The sequence below is a fragment of the Puma concolor genome, chromosome B3 (genome assembly GCF_028749965.1).
Source record: "Puma concolor isolate L17-30 chromosome B3, mPumCon1.1.hap2, whole genome shotgun sequence".
Classification (NCBI taxonomy): Eukaryota; Metazoa; Chordata; class Mammalia; order Carnivora; family Felidae; genus Puma; species Puma concolor.
In genome coordinates, this window is record NC_141672.1 from 38,787,863 (window position 1) to 38,801,957 (window position 14,095).

A 14,095-nucleotide genomic window follows, 5' to 3' on the forward strand; every position below is an offset into this window, starting at 1 on the left:
TCTTCACACGAACAGGCCTCCTTTCTTCCCTAGGCCTCTGGAGGCCCCGGGCAGAAGTTTTCCACTCTCTGGGAGAATCGTCAGGTTGTGTGTCTTTGCCTTGTGTTTACTTTTAGTTTTCTCTCCATTCTCTAAATGTTTCCTTTTTAAAAGGACCTAACTTCCTTTGTAAGAAACTCGGTTTCCCCATCTTCTTTTTCCTTTTCTGTTTCTAACAGTTGTGGAAATGAAAATATTTTGTTGAGTTTCCTTATGCGTACTTGGGCAGCCTATTCAATGACTCTTAAGAGAATATCTGGTGACCTGTGGCCCACACCTTTGAGAGAGAATGCACATTTTGCATTCTGGCATCTGATCATAGGGGCTGAAGACATAAATGGCTAGGTAATCATCTCCAGCATGGCGTCCATTTAAACATTCCTTTAAAGCAAAACCTCAATTTCTAATTTTCCATCACTTTGGTCTCCAGGATGAGTTTGCCTTTGTGAATGCAATACTGCATCTTTATAATGCTAATTTATTTTGAGGAGGGGAGGTGAGAGAACTCTTCAGAGAGAGAGAGAGGGAAGAGAGAGAACTGACTGAGCCACCCAGGTGCCCCAATACTGCATCTTTAAAGGTTTACCTCAAGTCCGATATTGTTTTTCTGAAGACTCTCTACTTTGCGAGGTTATTGCTCACAAGAATCTATACTCTAAATAATAACATTTTTGTTGGCCTCAAGTTTTGGGTTTAACTTTCTTTAATTTCTCCTAAAATTGTGAGCATGGTTGTGATTACTTCTTTACTACCATTTAAATATTATTTCCTTATTGATGGTTCTATGGCAATTGCGTATGGTTATATCCACTTTACCTGGCATTTCTCTTACAGACTAGAGATCTTCCAAGTGGTTCTTTGCACATCATGATCAGACATATTGTTATTGGAGTCTCAGGACCAAAATTTCCTTCCTGTCATATGTATATGAGTTATTTTTTGGATTTCCCAGTTTAGAGTTTCCTGGTTTAGGGTTGCTGTAGTTATTGCATTCAGTAATTCTTCTTTGAGTATAACTTTTCTTGGCAGAAATCAGCCCAGATTACTTACCGTGACATGCCTTTGACTTGCGTGTATCCTGTGTGTTTCCAAAATAGCCCAAGGAGTCCATTAATTCTACCAAGACACCAACCATCTGATTGAAAAAAATATCTACCAAACTAGCTACTTGGTTAAGCCATTAGATTGAGATTACATTGTTGTATACTGTGCAGTTAAATTGGGATACAGTATATTGTATACTGTGGATTCCAAGCATACTGTAGATCAAACTCTTGTCTCTAGGTTATTACTAGTGTGACAGATTATCTAATTTATAGGGCCTAAGTTATGCATTTGACATGTGGCTAACGTCTATAGAGTAAACAGATGCAACTCTGGTAATACACCTGCAAAACTACAACTTAACCTCTGTGATTATGAATCAACTGTAGTGTGAGGTAAGCATACTCACCTGGGAAGCAGAATAGCTGAGGTCTGTTCCAGCTCTGCCATAACACACCTCTTTTGACCCATCTGGACTTGAGTTTCCTCATCTGTACAATGAGGGGGTTGGACTATATTTTCTGGGGTCTCTTTTAGTCTGAAAAGCTAAGACTTTACCCTCCAATGGAGATCGGCTGCCCCTTCTTGACTTTGGAAGATTGTGTAGACCGTTAAAGGATCCTTCTTCAGATCCTTCTTTCAGATGTCTTCTTATCTTTGGCGTCAGGATATAGTTTTGTTTAATCTTAAGGCACGAAACACTTTTCAGTGAACTACCTTTTGCCTTGAAACAGGGAATACATGGTTAATTTGGTGGAATGACATTAACTCATTTAGGTTGCTTTGTTCTCTGTTATTTTATTTAATAATTAGCTCCTAAGCACCTAAGGGCTGGAGCCTTTCCACCCAGACACTAACGGTCTCTCTCCGGGTTCTCGTTCTAGAGGAGAGAATTGATCTTCCCACTGTGGACAAGTTAACCTCTGTGTTCCAGTAGGGAGATGATGGCTTGGGCAACCATTTGCCTGTTGAATGCACACATCTGGAAAATCCTCCTTGGTGGAGCAAATATACAGCATTGGATTTTTCATCCACATCAATGAGAAGTGAGGAGTGGCTCCTTAGCAAGATGTAACTATGCAATCATGCCACAAAAGTGGCTAACAGCACTTCATTTATTACAGGACTAAATGCTCATTGTTGTTTGTAAAGAATGAATCCATAACCTCTGCAGGGTTATAGTTTATGCACAGTTGGTTTTCATTTACAGGGGCAGAAAGTCCTTGTCTTCTCTGTCAAGCTGTGACTTACAAAACTCCCGTTTTCTTTCAGTTTGGGGTGTGTGTGTGTGTGTGTGTGTGCGTGTGTGTGTTTAAGAAAACGTTTAGCAACTAGATGGGAGGGAAGAGAAATAGAACTTGCAATGTGGAAGAAGGGAAACACATTTCAGAAATTCTAAACAAACAAACAAACAAAACCCAAACAACTGAGGGGGTGTCATGGAAAGTCCTAACGGAAAAGACCTACATCATATGCTTCTTTTTTATGTGCTTCCTCCGAGAGCAGAAGGGACTAGAAAGACTGGATTTTTCCAACAGAAGGAGTGTGAATGCAGAGATTCTTCTGCTGAAATTGGTGTCATTTGATGTTGCAAAGAGGCACTTGGCTTATGCAATTGAAATAAAAAGTAAAGTGCCTACCTGGGTGTTTCCAGGGTAATTGTAAGCAAATAAGACTAATTAGGAGACTTTATAGTCTCTAATTAAAAGCTAGGAAAAAACTCACTCTGTGAAACAAGAATCCCAGGATGTTTGGAAGAAGCATATAGAAAGGGCACATAATTACTTTCTGGGGGCTTTTACTTCCCAACACCGAAATTCCTGTTCGACAGAGCACATCATTTTGGAAGCAGGGGATAAACAGATCCAGAGCTGAGTATACACAGATCCATCCCCTAAATATACATTTGGGATAATGAGTGTAGGAAATAGGGAGAGGCAATATTTTAGTACCAGCTGTACTTGGAAAATGTCGTTTAAATAGAACTGGGAGCGTGCATGGGGTAAGCTGAGAAGCACTTCGGGTTGATGCAAGTGAAAAAATTGAGGCACTTTGCTTAACCTTTGGAGACTTTTAAACATTTGCTTTTTCGTGCCCTGTGGCCAGGTCTTTCTTTTAGGTCAGGTTATCATTGGGCATGGGAGTAAGTGTGAATTCAAGGGAGGAAACAGGTCTGCCGTGGGGAAGGGAGGGAGCAGGAAAGTTCACTTTGCTGAATAAAGAATATTTTAAAAGAGTTTTAAAAGGTCTGTATATTTCCCCCCGGTCAGTTTGATTGAAAAGCAGAGAAACTACTTTCTTAAACACAGTTCATTTGTAGCTTGCCACAATATAAATATGGAAAAAAAAAAATAACGCTACTCATCAGCAAAAGCATTTCCAAGGTGAATCTTTGGCAAAAATGTGGACCCACAACAATTCAACCGGGTTCAAAAATCTTGGCTTTGTAAATTTCCAAAAGTTTAAACATTTTCTTGTTTTCTTCTTACAGTCAGGCAGGCATTCAGAGGTACATATTGGTTCTAATAGCTTTGGTAGAAACAGGCTGAATATGGAAATGCGTATAAAATACATTGTCTTTAGGCTAACTTGGTATGGATTTGTAAGGCCTGAGTAAATTGGTATATTAGTAAACTTCTTAGAACAATACAAATAAATGCAAGACACATAGGGGGAACAACAGATTCAGGAGGGAGGGTTAGTATGCTATTCCCGTGTTTTGTAGAAGACACCGGGTAAGGCCACAAATATAGGAACCAAGTTCCTTTTTTTTTTTTTTTTTGGTGATGATTTTTCCATCAGCTTCACGTTCATGGGTGGGGGTGGGGGGGGATGCAAAATGCAACATGGTCTTTGCCTTTGTTTTCAGCATGGTCAGCAGCGGCACTGGCTGAAATCCGGGCTCCGCATTCTCCGATTTGGATGCTTCTGGCTGGTAGAGAGGACGGGCAGGTGGCTGACGAGTGCGCTGCTGTGCTCCTGGAGGGCGGTGTGTGTGTGTGGGGGGTCTTCCTGGCGTGCAAGGGCAAGCCTTCGTGCTTGCGAAGGGACTTCCTCTCTGGTCGTGCCCTCCTTCGTGGTTTGAGCTTGGTCTCACCCTTGGATGCGGGTGGAGGCCGCTCCCCAGCAGCCTCAGAGAACTGAACAGCAGCTGTGACACTCGCAGCAGCGTTTCTTCTTTTTCTTGGGGTGGAAAATGGTGAGGATTGCTTCATCAAAAACTGCTTTGAGACCTTTCTGAGTTAGGGCCGAGCACTCCAGGTAGCACTGCGCTCCAATCTTAAACACAAAAAGAGAGAAAGGCGTGAGGGGGAAAGGAGAGAGAACAGCAGAGTGGTTTCAGCCCCCTGCCCTGCCAAGTGCTACCGCTCCTGGTCCCACAGACGGCCGGGGGTTGGGTTGGATTGTTTTTTTTTCCTCTTTTACATTTCCATTTGCATCGGCTATTCTAATTTTTGTATTTTTCACTTTCCGGTATTAGCAATAAATGGCCATGGATTGCCTTTGGTAAGCAGCAAGTTCTGAAAGTGATCCGTAACCACTCATCCCGAATGTAAGAATACAACAAATGTACAAATTGAGAGAGGATTCAAAGCCAGTGATATGGTTTAAATATACTTTGTGAACAACAGGGCTACATGATGTTGTTTTTAGCACCCTTTCGAATGCATGCAGAATGTGTAAATCTGGTACAAGTGAAATGTATCTCCTTCTGTATGTGAGAAGGCAGTGTCAGCTTGGTTGGTAAAGCACATAGGAAGAGTGGGGGATGAGGTTTGCTAGGTCATTCTTCACTAGCACGCACTGCCGATGAGGTCTCTCTCAGCAAGGTAATATCCAATTGATATTATTATTTGGTTTTAACATACTCATTTTTAAAATTTTTATTTATTTTTGAGAGAGACACACAGAACACAAGCCGGGGAGGGCCAGACAGAGAGGGAGACACAGAATCCGAAGCAGGCTCCAGGCTCTGAGCTGTGAGCACAGAGTCTGACACGTGGCTCGAACCCACAAACCATGAGATCACGACCTAAGCTGAAGTCGGACGCTCAACCTACTGAGCCACCCAGGAGCCCCAGGTTTAACATACTCTAAAGGCATACTTTAAGGAGCTCAAAAACCCAAAACATGTACAAATAAAAATCATAAAATACATTTACTGACAAAGACACCCTCCTAGTTGGTATACATTCTATGTGTATTTAAGTGATTAAATATTTTGTTCTTGCTTAGGGCTTTATTTCAAAGCTGTTGATGATTTCATACTGTGGTGTATTTGGCAATCACAAAATCTCTTTGAGAAATACAGAAATTCAGTCCAGAACTATAGCTTCTTATTTAAAAAATAGCATGCCAGAGGGAGGCCTGCTTGGCTCAGTTGGTTAAATGTCCAACTCCTGATATAAGTTCAGGTCGTGATCTCCCCAGATGGGGCTCTGTGCTGAGTGCGGAGAACTGCTTGGGATTCTCTCTCTCCCTCTTCCTCTCTGCCCCTCTCCTGCCTGCTCTCTCTGTCTCTCAAAATAAAGAAATAAACTTAAAAAAAACAAGAGAAAAACTGAAGAATTAAAGCAGATGCGGAAGAGGATAGTTGGATGATGGTGAGCCCCTGGAAACCATAGCAGATACATGACTAAATCAGGATAGCAAAATTACATGCCTATTCCAGTAGCTTATGTTAATAAGGGAGGCAGGGCTGGTGCCAGACCATAGGGAGAGGTGAGGAATGCAGTGAGCTGTGAAGCACACACCCCCTCTAGAGCTGGCAGTCTTACTCAGTTTTAGACCACTGTTGCCACGGTTCACTCACTGGTGCCCATCTATGTTGTATTTTTCAAGATGAGATGGACTTTTGAAAAAAAATTCTTTTTAATCTTTATTTATTTTTGAGATAGAGAGACAGAGTGTGAGCAGGGGAAGGGCAGAGAGGGGAGGGAGACACAGAATCCGAAGCAGGCTCCAGGCTCTGAGCTGTCAGCACAGAGCCCGACGTGGGGCTTGAATCCACGAAAGTGAGTTCGCGACCTGAGTCGAAGTTGCACGCTTAACCGACGGAACCACCCAGGTGCCCAAGATGAGTCGGACTTTTGGATTTTTAGTTAATAATTACCAACTTAAAAAATGCTCTGTGGGCCAACCAAGGCAGGAATGTGGGATTTCTTTGTCAGCGACCAGTCGTCTTGCAACTTGTGGAATAAAGGAATTTGTGGTTTAGCTTAGGATAGAGTGGGAACAGCCCCAGAAGGTAAAATGAACTGTTTAAGGGCACCCAGCCAGAAAGCGGAAGAACTGGACTAGAATCTGGGTCTCTTGGTGTGTGTTCTTTTCTTTGTTCCGTGATGATCATCCTTATCCCTCAACTCTGCAGGAAGTTGCTCAAGTCGATGATTAGCCCACATACATGAAAACCACACATGAAGTAAAGTTTTTCTGGCTGTGTCCGGATATAATGCACTTTTTCCCCCCTATAAAGAATAGATACTGTATGAGCTAAAGAAAATATCCAAAGAAAAGATGTTGGCTATTAAAAACCTATTTTGTGGGTTCATTTTAAGGTTTGCCCTTTGGATTAAAGAATGGCTTTTGGAATCATTAAAACTAGTTAGATGCAAAAGAGGGATGAAAAGTAGAGAACATTTTCTTAATAATGTCATGAAATATCTTACATTTTGGGATTGTGGCCAGTGCTTGATATGAACATGTGAAATGCACCTTACTCTAGTGAAGATGTCAACTGAATGGCTGCTTGCAACGTGCTAGTCCTTCTCTGTCATCCTGAAAAAATACGCAGAGCGTGCTGTGGGGCCGTCCTATCTGGAATACATCCCCGCTAAGATCACGAGCCTCACTTGATCCTGGAAATCATGGGAGACCTGGGCTCAGCTCACACATGGGGTTCTGGGCCCTCTGATCCTGCAAGATGGGCAGGGGCATTCCATCCCCCTCCCTCACCTCCCAGAGTGCAGCTGACAGCATGGCAGGGCTTGCCTTTTGAAGGTGGAGGAAGAGCCCACACTTGTCTGTCCTAGTTCAGATATTTTGGAAGATAGTGAAACAGTAGATCAAGACGTTATTGGGTAGCCGTGTTAATACAACATGGTTTTGGACTGATAGTCCCAGGAAAAGTAGCAAACAGGGTGTGATTTGGGAAGAATGTGTGAGAAACAGAACTCAGGTAAGAGGTGAGTGTTTCGTGGGGCGCCTGGGTGGCTCAGTAAGTTCAGCGTCCCACTCTTGGTTTCAGTTCAGGTCATGATCTCATAGTTTCGTGGGTTTGAGCCCCATGTCCGGTTCTGCGGTGGCAGCACGGAGTTTGCTTGGGATTCTCTCTCCTCTCTCTCTGCTTCTCCCCAGCTCACGGTGTCTCTCTCTCTCAAATAAATGAATAAACTTAAAGAAAAAAAGAGGTGAGTTTTTGTTAACCATGTATCAGTGGTCTGAGGGTCAAAGAACTCGCAGAAGAAGGTACAGCCATGTTAGAGAAATTGCTAAAGAGAAACCACCTCATTTATGACCTCAACAATGTGAAATGGAAAACTGTCCCAAAGAAGCATGACTTCCCTTACAGTTTCATCTACCCCTTGGAACAAAGTGACCTACACAGCCAAATATTTAGAACAATCTGTAAGAACGCAGGATTTGTGGATCCTTGTTTAGATCCACATGTTATCTGTGACGTGCTTTGCCAAAACGATTTATTTTCCAGAAAAAAAATAGAGACTGAGGAATGTAAACTGAGAGAACACTTTCCTAATAGCTTTATAATAGCTCAAATTTATCATCCCAAGGCTGGGAAATTTATCAGATGTGCACAGAACATACAAGAGTCCGACAAGAAGAAATTAAACAAACCAACAGACAAACAAAACCCACGGTGACCAATCAAGTGAAAGAAAACCAACTATTTCTTCCAGGTTGTCTTTGTGGAGGTGGGACATGTTACAGAGTAAGATAGAGCATACCCTGAAAAAGACCATGAAGTCTTCCCGGCTGTAGACGCACCTGAGAGGCACACAAATTTAACAACAATTAGAGTTTCCTGAGCAAACCTCAGGTGTCACTGGGTCACTAAATCGTTGTAAGAACTTTGCAAGGTAGGTCTGTCACCTCGTTTGCAGCTCAGAAGAGTGATGCTAGAGACGATAAGTTACTTCCGTAAGGTCATGCAACTGAAGAAGTGTCAGAGGTTTGAATCTGTCTGTCCCCTGAGCCAGAGTCTTAACACTCTGTGGGGATGACGCTAGCAAAAAAAAAAAAAAAAAAAAAGAAATGTGTCCGAAAGAGTAAAACTAATGAACAAAAGAGACGTTGTTTTGGAGGCAGTGAAGGTGATAAGAGAGGAAAGAAAGAAAAAGTAAGCCATTTCCCTCTAAATGGAGAGGGGAGCAAATACTAATGGAATAAACACAGTAAGGTGGTATCTAAAGAACCAGCTAATAACAGAGAAGTTCTCTATTTCTTACTTAAGAATTAGGAGAGGTACAGGCAACACAAAAGCCAAGAAAAAAAAAAAGGAACCTAGTGACTTGTGAGAGAAATTTTATCGTAACAAGTTGCTGAAAGAGGCAAACGTTTCTAGGCTGGATGGATTTGCAGCTGACTTTTTTAAAAGACTATAAGGCAGAGATTGCCAACTCAAGGGTGGATAGATAATGTAGTGCACCGCTTCAGTGAAGGTTAGTATGGAGGGGTGGGGATTGTGAAAAACTGAAGGATACATCCCTTGTCTGAAAGACTGTTTAAACGTTGCAGTTGATGAGGAAATGCTAGCCTTGTGTTGCCAGAGCTTTTGGGGTGTGTGTGTGTGTGTGTGTGTGTGTGTGTAAGAAGTCAGAAATGTGTATCTTTATGTAAAGTGTCCATTGTTCAGTGTTACCCTCTAAATCACATTAAAAACACACATGTGTGGGAATGCAAGCTGGTGCAGCCACTCTGGAAAACAGTATGGAGGTTCCTCAAAAAACTAAAATAGAACTACCCTATGACCCAGCAATTGCACTAGTAGGTATTTACCGAAGGGATACAGGTATGCTGTTTCTAAGGGGCACATACACCCCAATGTTTATAGCAGCACTATCGACAATAGCCAAAGTATGGAAAGAGCCCAAATGTCCATCGATGGATGAATGGGTAAAGAAGATGGGGTATATATATATATACACAATGGAGTATTACTCGGCAATCAAAAAAGAACTAGATTTTGCCATTTGCAACTACGTGGATGGAACTGGAGGGTATTATGCTAAGTGAAATGTTAGAGAAAGACAAAAATCATATGACTTCACTCGTATGAGGACTTTAAGAGACAAAACAGATGAACATAAGGGAAGGGAAACAAAAATAATCTAAAAACAGGGAGGGGGACAAAACAGAAGAGACTCATAAATATGGAGAACAAACTGAGGGTTACGGGAGGGGTTGTGGGAGGGGGGATGGGCTAAATGGGTAAGGGGCATTAAGGAATCTACTCCTGAAATCATTGTTGCACTAGATGCTAACTAATTTGGATATAAATTAAAAATAAAATAAAAAATAAAATAAAAAAAACTACACATGTGGACTGATCAAAGCATTTGTGGGTGACATTTGGTTCATCACTTGCCAATGTAGTCCCTATGCTTTTTAAAAAAAAGTTTATTTATATTGAGAGAGAGAGAGACAGAGCGAGAGAGCGAGCATGGGAGGGACAGAGAGACAGGGAGAGAGAGAATCCCAAGTAGGCTCCATGCTTCCAGTGCAGAGTCTAAGGCGGGGCTTGATCCCATGAACAGTGAGATCATGACCTGAGCTGAAATCAAGAGTTGGATGCTTAACTGACTGAGCCACCCAGGTGCCCCTGTACTCCCTATGCTTTAAAGGACACCTTTTGCAGGCACTAATTTCTCTATTTGGAAGTTTTTCCTCCCTTGTCCCTAAGTTTGTCCCCCTGATAAACTTGCCTTTATCCCTCATACTTGGCTCAGATGTCAATTGCTTCAAGAAATTGTCTCTGAGTCTTCCTTCCCCGAATGTGTCCATCACTCCCTGCTCTCTGCTACCTCAGTACTAAAAGCATTCTTGGGGCGCCTGGGTGGCTAAGTCAGTTAAGCGTCCGACTTCAGCTCAGGTCGTGATCTCACGGTCCGCGAGTTCGAGCCCCGCGTCGGGCTCTGTGCTGACGGCTCAGAGCCTGGAGCCTGTTTCGGATTCTGTGTCTCCCTCTCTCTGTGACCCTCCGCCGTTCATGCTCTGTCTCTCTCTGTCTTAAAAATAAATAAACGTTAAAAAAAAAAATTAAAAGTATTCATTCAGGTGACGTGCCGTCGTCTGCAGTCACCCTCTTCTTCTGGCCTAAGGGCCCCTTGAGGCAAGGAGCTGTCTCTCCTTCATTTCTGTGACCCAGAGCCCAGTCGTGGAGTGACCGATTTTCAAAGACCGTGAGAGAAGGAAGAAACGGCCAGCACACAAAACAAGGAGGGTAACGGTGACTTTTGCAGTCTGTAGGCAGGAATGCAAGACTCCAGTTGATTAAGACGACTGAACATTGGGGCGCCTGGGTGGCTCAGTCGGTTAAGCTACTGACCTCAGCTCAGGCCATGATCTCACAGTTTGTGAGTTCAAGCCTCACATCGGGCTCTGTGCTGACAGCTTGGAGCCTGGAAACTGCTTCAGATTCTGTGTCTCCCTTTCTCTCTGACCCTCCCCAACTCACGCTCTGTTTGTCTCTGTAAAGTACATAGACATTTTTTTTAAAAGATGACTAAACATTGATTCCAGGATTTCTACAGTGATTTGGCTGCTTTAAAAAAATTTTTTTAATGTGTATTTATTTATTTTTTATTTATTTTTAATGTTTATTTATTTTTGAGAGAGAAAGAGAGAGAGACAAAGAGACAGAGTATGAGCGGGGGAGGGGCAGAGAGAGAGGGAGACACAGGATCTGAAGCAGGCTCCAGGTTCAGCACAGAGCCTGACACGGGGCTCGAACTCACTGACCGCAAGATCATGACCTGAACCAGAGTCGGATGCTTAACCGACTGAGCCATCCAGGCACCCCAGCAATTTTACCGCTTTAAACCCACTGGTGCATATATGTTACAAAACCAGCAGGAAACGGGTACCAAGACAAAGAGTGAGAACAATCATAAGGAAGGCGCGGGGTGAAGAAGATAGCAGAAGAAGGCGAAAAAGAGGCCAAAGGCTGAAAAAAGGGAGAATGGCAAAGCGTTTTGTCAAGAAATACCTTAGGAAGTCTGAACTTAGAAAATCATGGTCAGGTTGAATCAGATGGAATTGGGAAAGCGAATGCCCAGTGAATTATAATCTTAGAGCTCCAGTGCAGCAGGGTGGCTGGCGCATGTGAGGTGTTCAGTGAGTTATTGACAAGTGCGGCCAGTAGTAGTGTGGACATGCGCCCATGAGGAAGCTGGCTGGGGATGAACAAATGCAATAACGACAAGGAGAGGGAGGATAAAACAAGCAGAGGCGTAACGATGAATATTTATTACCAATGGATGCAAAAATATTTATGTAAATGTGGTAGACTTTTGACAAGTGTAAAGAATGGTAACTATGTATGGTATGAAAGTGGCCTTTGAAAATAAAACGCCCTTTGCGGCCAAAGAGAGGTGATAGAAGAAAAATGCTCTGGAAATGGAAAGGTACTGACCCAAAGGAGTTGAATATGAAAGACCTGAACTTGCAAAGCACTTGAACTACGGGGAGAAGATGCACATTAAAGTACAGGGCTTCAGTGTATAGAAAAGAAGCCCCAAGACTCCAGGTTTCTTTACAGACTACAGGAGGGAGCAGAGGAACATGTGGGTTAAAGCAGCGTCATACCCCAGCTCTGCTGCTTTCTAGCGGTGTGACCTCAGCCTCTCTGAGCCTCAGTTTCCTCTAGGAAAGTGAAAATAATAATAGACACACCTCGGGGGGTTGCTGTGAGAATTAATTAAGACATGGCATGTGAAGCGCTTGGCAGAAAGCCTGGCACACTGCAAACACTCCGTAAATGCTTGCTGTTATTATCAACTACTTGACAGGAAAGTCAGGGAGCAGAGAGACTTAAAGCATCTCTATAATTACATGAATTGTGATGAAACAAGTTAAACTCTTGCTTGGATTTCTTCTAAATTGGGTTTCATAAGCTAAACACGATTCTCTCCGTATCCGAGAGCAGTTGCTAGGAGAAACTGGCAAAAGACACTAAAGTGGTGAACTCAGCCATTGTTCCTAAAATAAGTACGAGACGAGATGGGAGGCTTTGGAGTGACTTCTTTTCAGAGGGAGAAACAATTTCCTAAATGAGAAGTCAGGCTAGGACACTGACAACATGATGGTGGAGATAGGACGGAAGCAGGGGAAGCGGAAGCCAAGTTCATGCAGAAAGCTGGTGCTGAGCCTCTGGGACCTGCTCGTGAAAAACAGATAGCTGGGAATCACATACGATTGTTTTCGTGGCTTGATGTTTATGTACCTTTAGTGAGAGAAGTTAAGCTGAATGTTTGAGGAATAGGTAGAAGAACCTCCAGACATGCACCCATTTTACAGAAGGCAAGATAAATGGTTGGAGGAGACAGTTTACATCATGGTCAGGTACACAGCGGTGACATCCACAGATCTGGATTAGAGTTGCTTGTGTCATTATCAGCTGTGTGAATCCAACATTTTCATCTCCCTAAGACTCTGTTTCCTTGCCTGTGCGGTGAGACAAACACTGTCTGCTTCAGCGGGTTACCATGAGGCTGAAATGAGACAGAGCCTGTAAAGGGCTTAGTATCCCAAGAACTCGATGAATGGCTCATACTAGTAGTTGTAAAATGACATTCACAGAAGTAGGAAGTGTTGTCTCAAGTACTTGTGAAATATCCTCATGTATTGTGTCCATATAAACATAATTCTACTTAGTTCATTTCTATTCGAGTGTATCCCTTAGTTTTGGTGCCTGTAAGACAATTTCCAGAAGAGAAACACACACATTTTTATTTATGAAGAATTTGTATGTAATATTTTTCTTGGCCAGTTTAAAAGGGTGACTCCTATTCTGCCCAGGGCACGCAGTTTTGCAGGGTTAGTTACTTTAGGAAGTAAAAGAGGGGTGCCTGGGTGGCTCAGTCGGTTAAGAGTCCGACTTCGGCTCAGGTCATGATCTCACAGTTTGTGAATCGAGCCTGATGCTGGGCTCTGGGCTCACAGTGCGGAGCCTGCTTTGGATTCTTGCCGTCTCCTCTCTCTCTATCCCTCCCCTGCTTGCACTTTTGCTCTCTCTCAGAAACAAATAAAAGAAACAAACAAAAAATAATACTGGTTTAAAAAAAAAGAAAGTAGAAGCAATTTCTGAAACTTCTAGTCTGGGTCTATGGGTTTGTGACTCTATCAATGAGGAAGTGACTCAGGTTATGGAAATATGATTTAAAAGCCTCCTCTTGCATAAAACACCTCCTCTAGTGTCCATTTTAGTGTCTGTTTTTGCACACATCTTGGTGGTCATTGGGAGACAAAGATTTGGTCTAAAAAAATTCCCCATCAAAATCACCATTCCTGTTAAGCTCTCAAGAATGCAGAAAGGTCTGTGATGACAGTTTCAGCTGTGAGTTAGTTGCTATTATCTGTCCTTAGCCACTTGGATTCTCCAACTAGTTATCTTCTTTCTGGTCCACGTGAGTGCTCTAGATGCTGTTTGTGAGATAATCCGGCCACTCTAAGTGGCTATTCGTTATATGGTGAGAAATATTGAACAAATATAACCCTGCCAGATGCTAATCTAAGTTTTCCCCAAGAAAATCACTAAATACCTTTTATGGGGTCATTTAAATAAATTACATTGATAATAAGTAGTGAGATGAGTCCCTTTATTCACACTAAATACAGAACTGGATATTCTAAATGTTGCTATATCAAATGACAAGTGCTTCAGGATTTGAAATTCACCAAGTTTTTTTCTAAAAGAAGAACAGACAATGGTGGCTGGGAAGATGCCAACCAAACGGTCCCTTCCAGTGTCACTAGAACAGAGGGGACAGTATGA

The 14,095-nt window shown here is 42.6% G+C and overlaps 1 protein-coding gene across 1 annotated transcript in view; it reads right to left on the bottom strand.

Moving 5' to 3' along the window:
• Positions 1-2,180: 2,180 nt before the first annotated feature.
• The window catches only part of RHOJ (ras homolog family member J), an 86,080-nt gene continuing 74,165 nt past the window's right edge, over positions 2,181-14,095 (bottom strand). Inside the window, exon 5 of the mRNA XM_025918809.2 lies at positions 2,181-4,362. Within this exon, the coding sequence (XP_025774594.2) occupies positions 4,216-4,362 (147 nt within the window). The 3' untranslated portion in view covers positions 2,181-4,215. The remainder of the gene's footprint in view (positions 4,363-14,095) is intronic.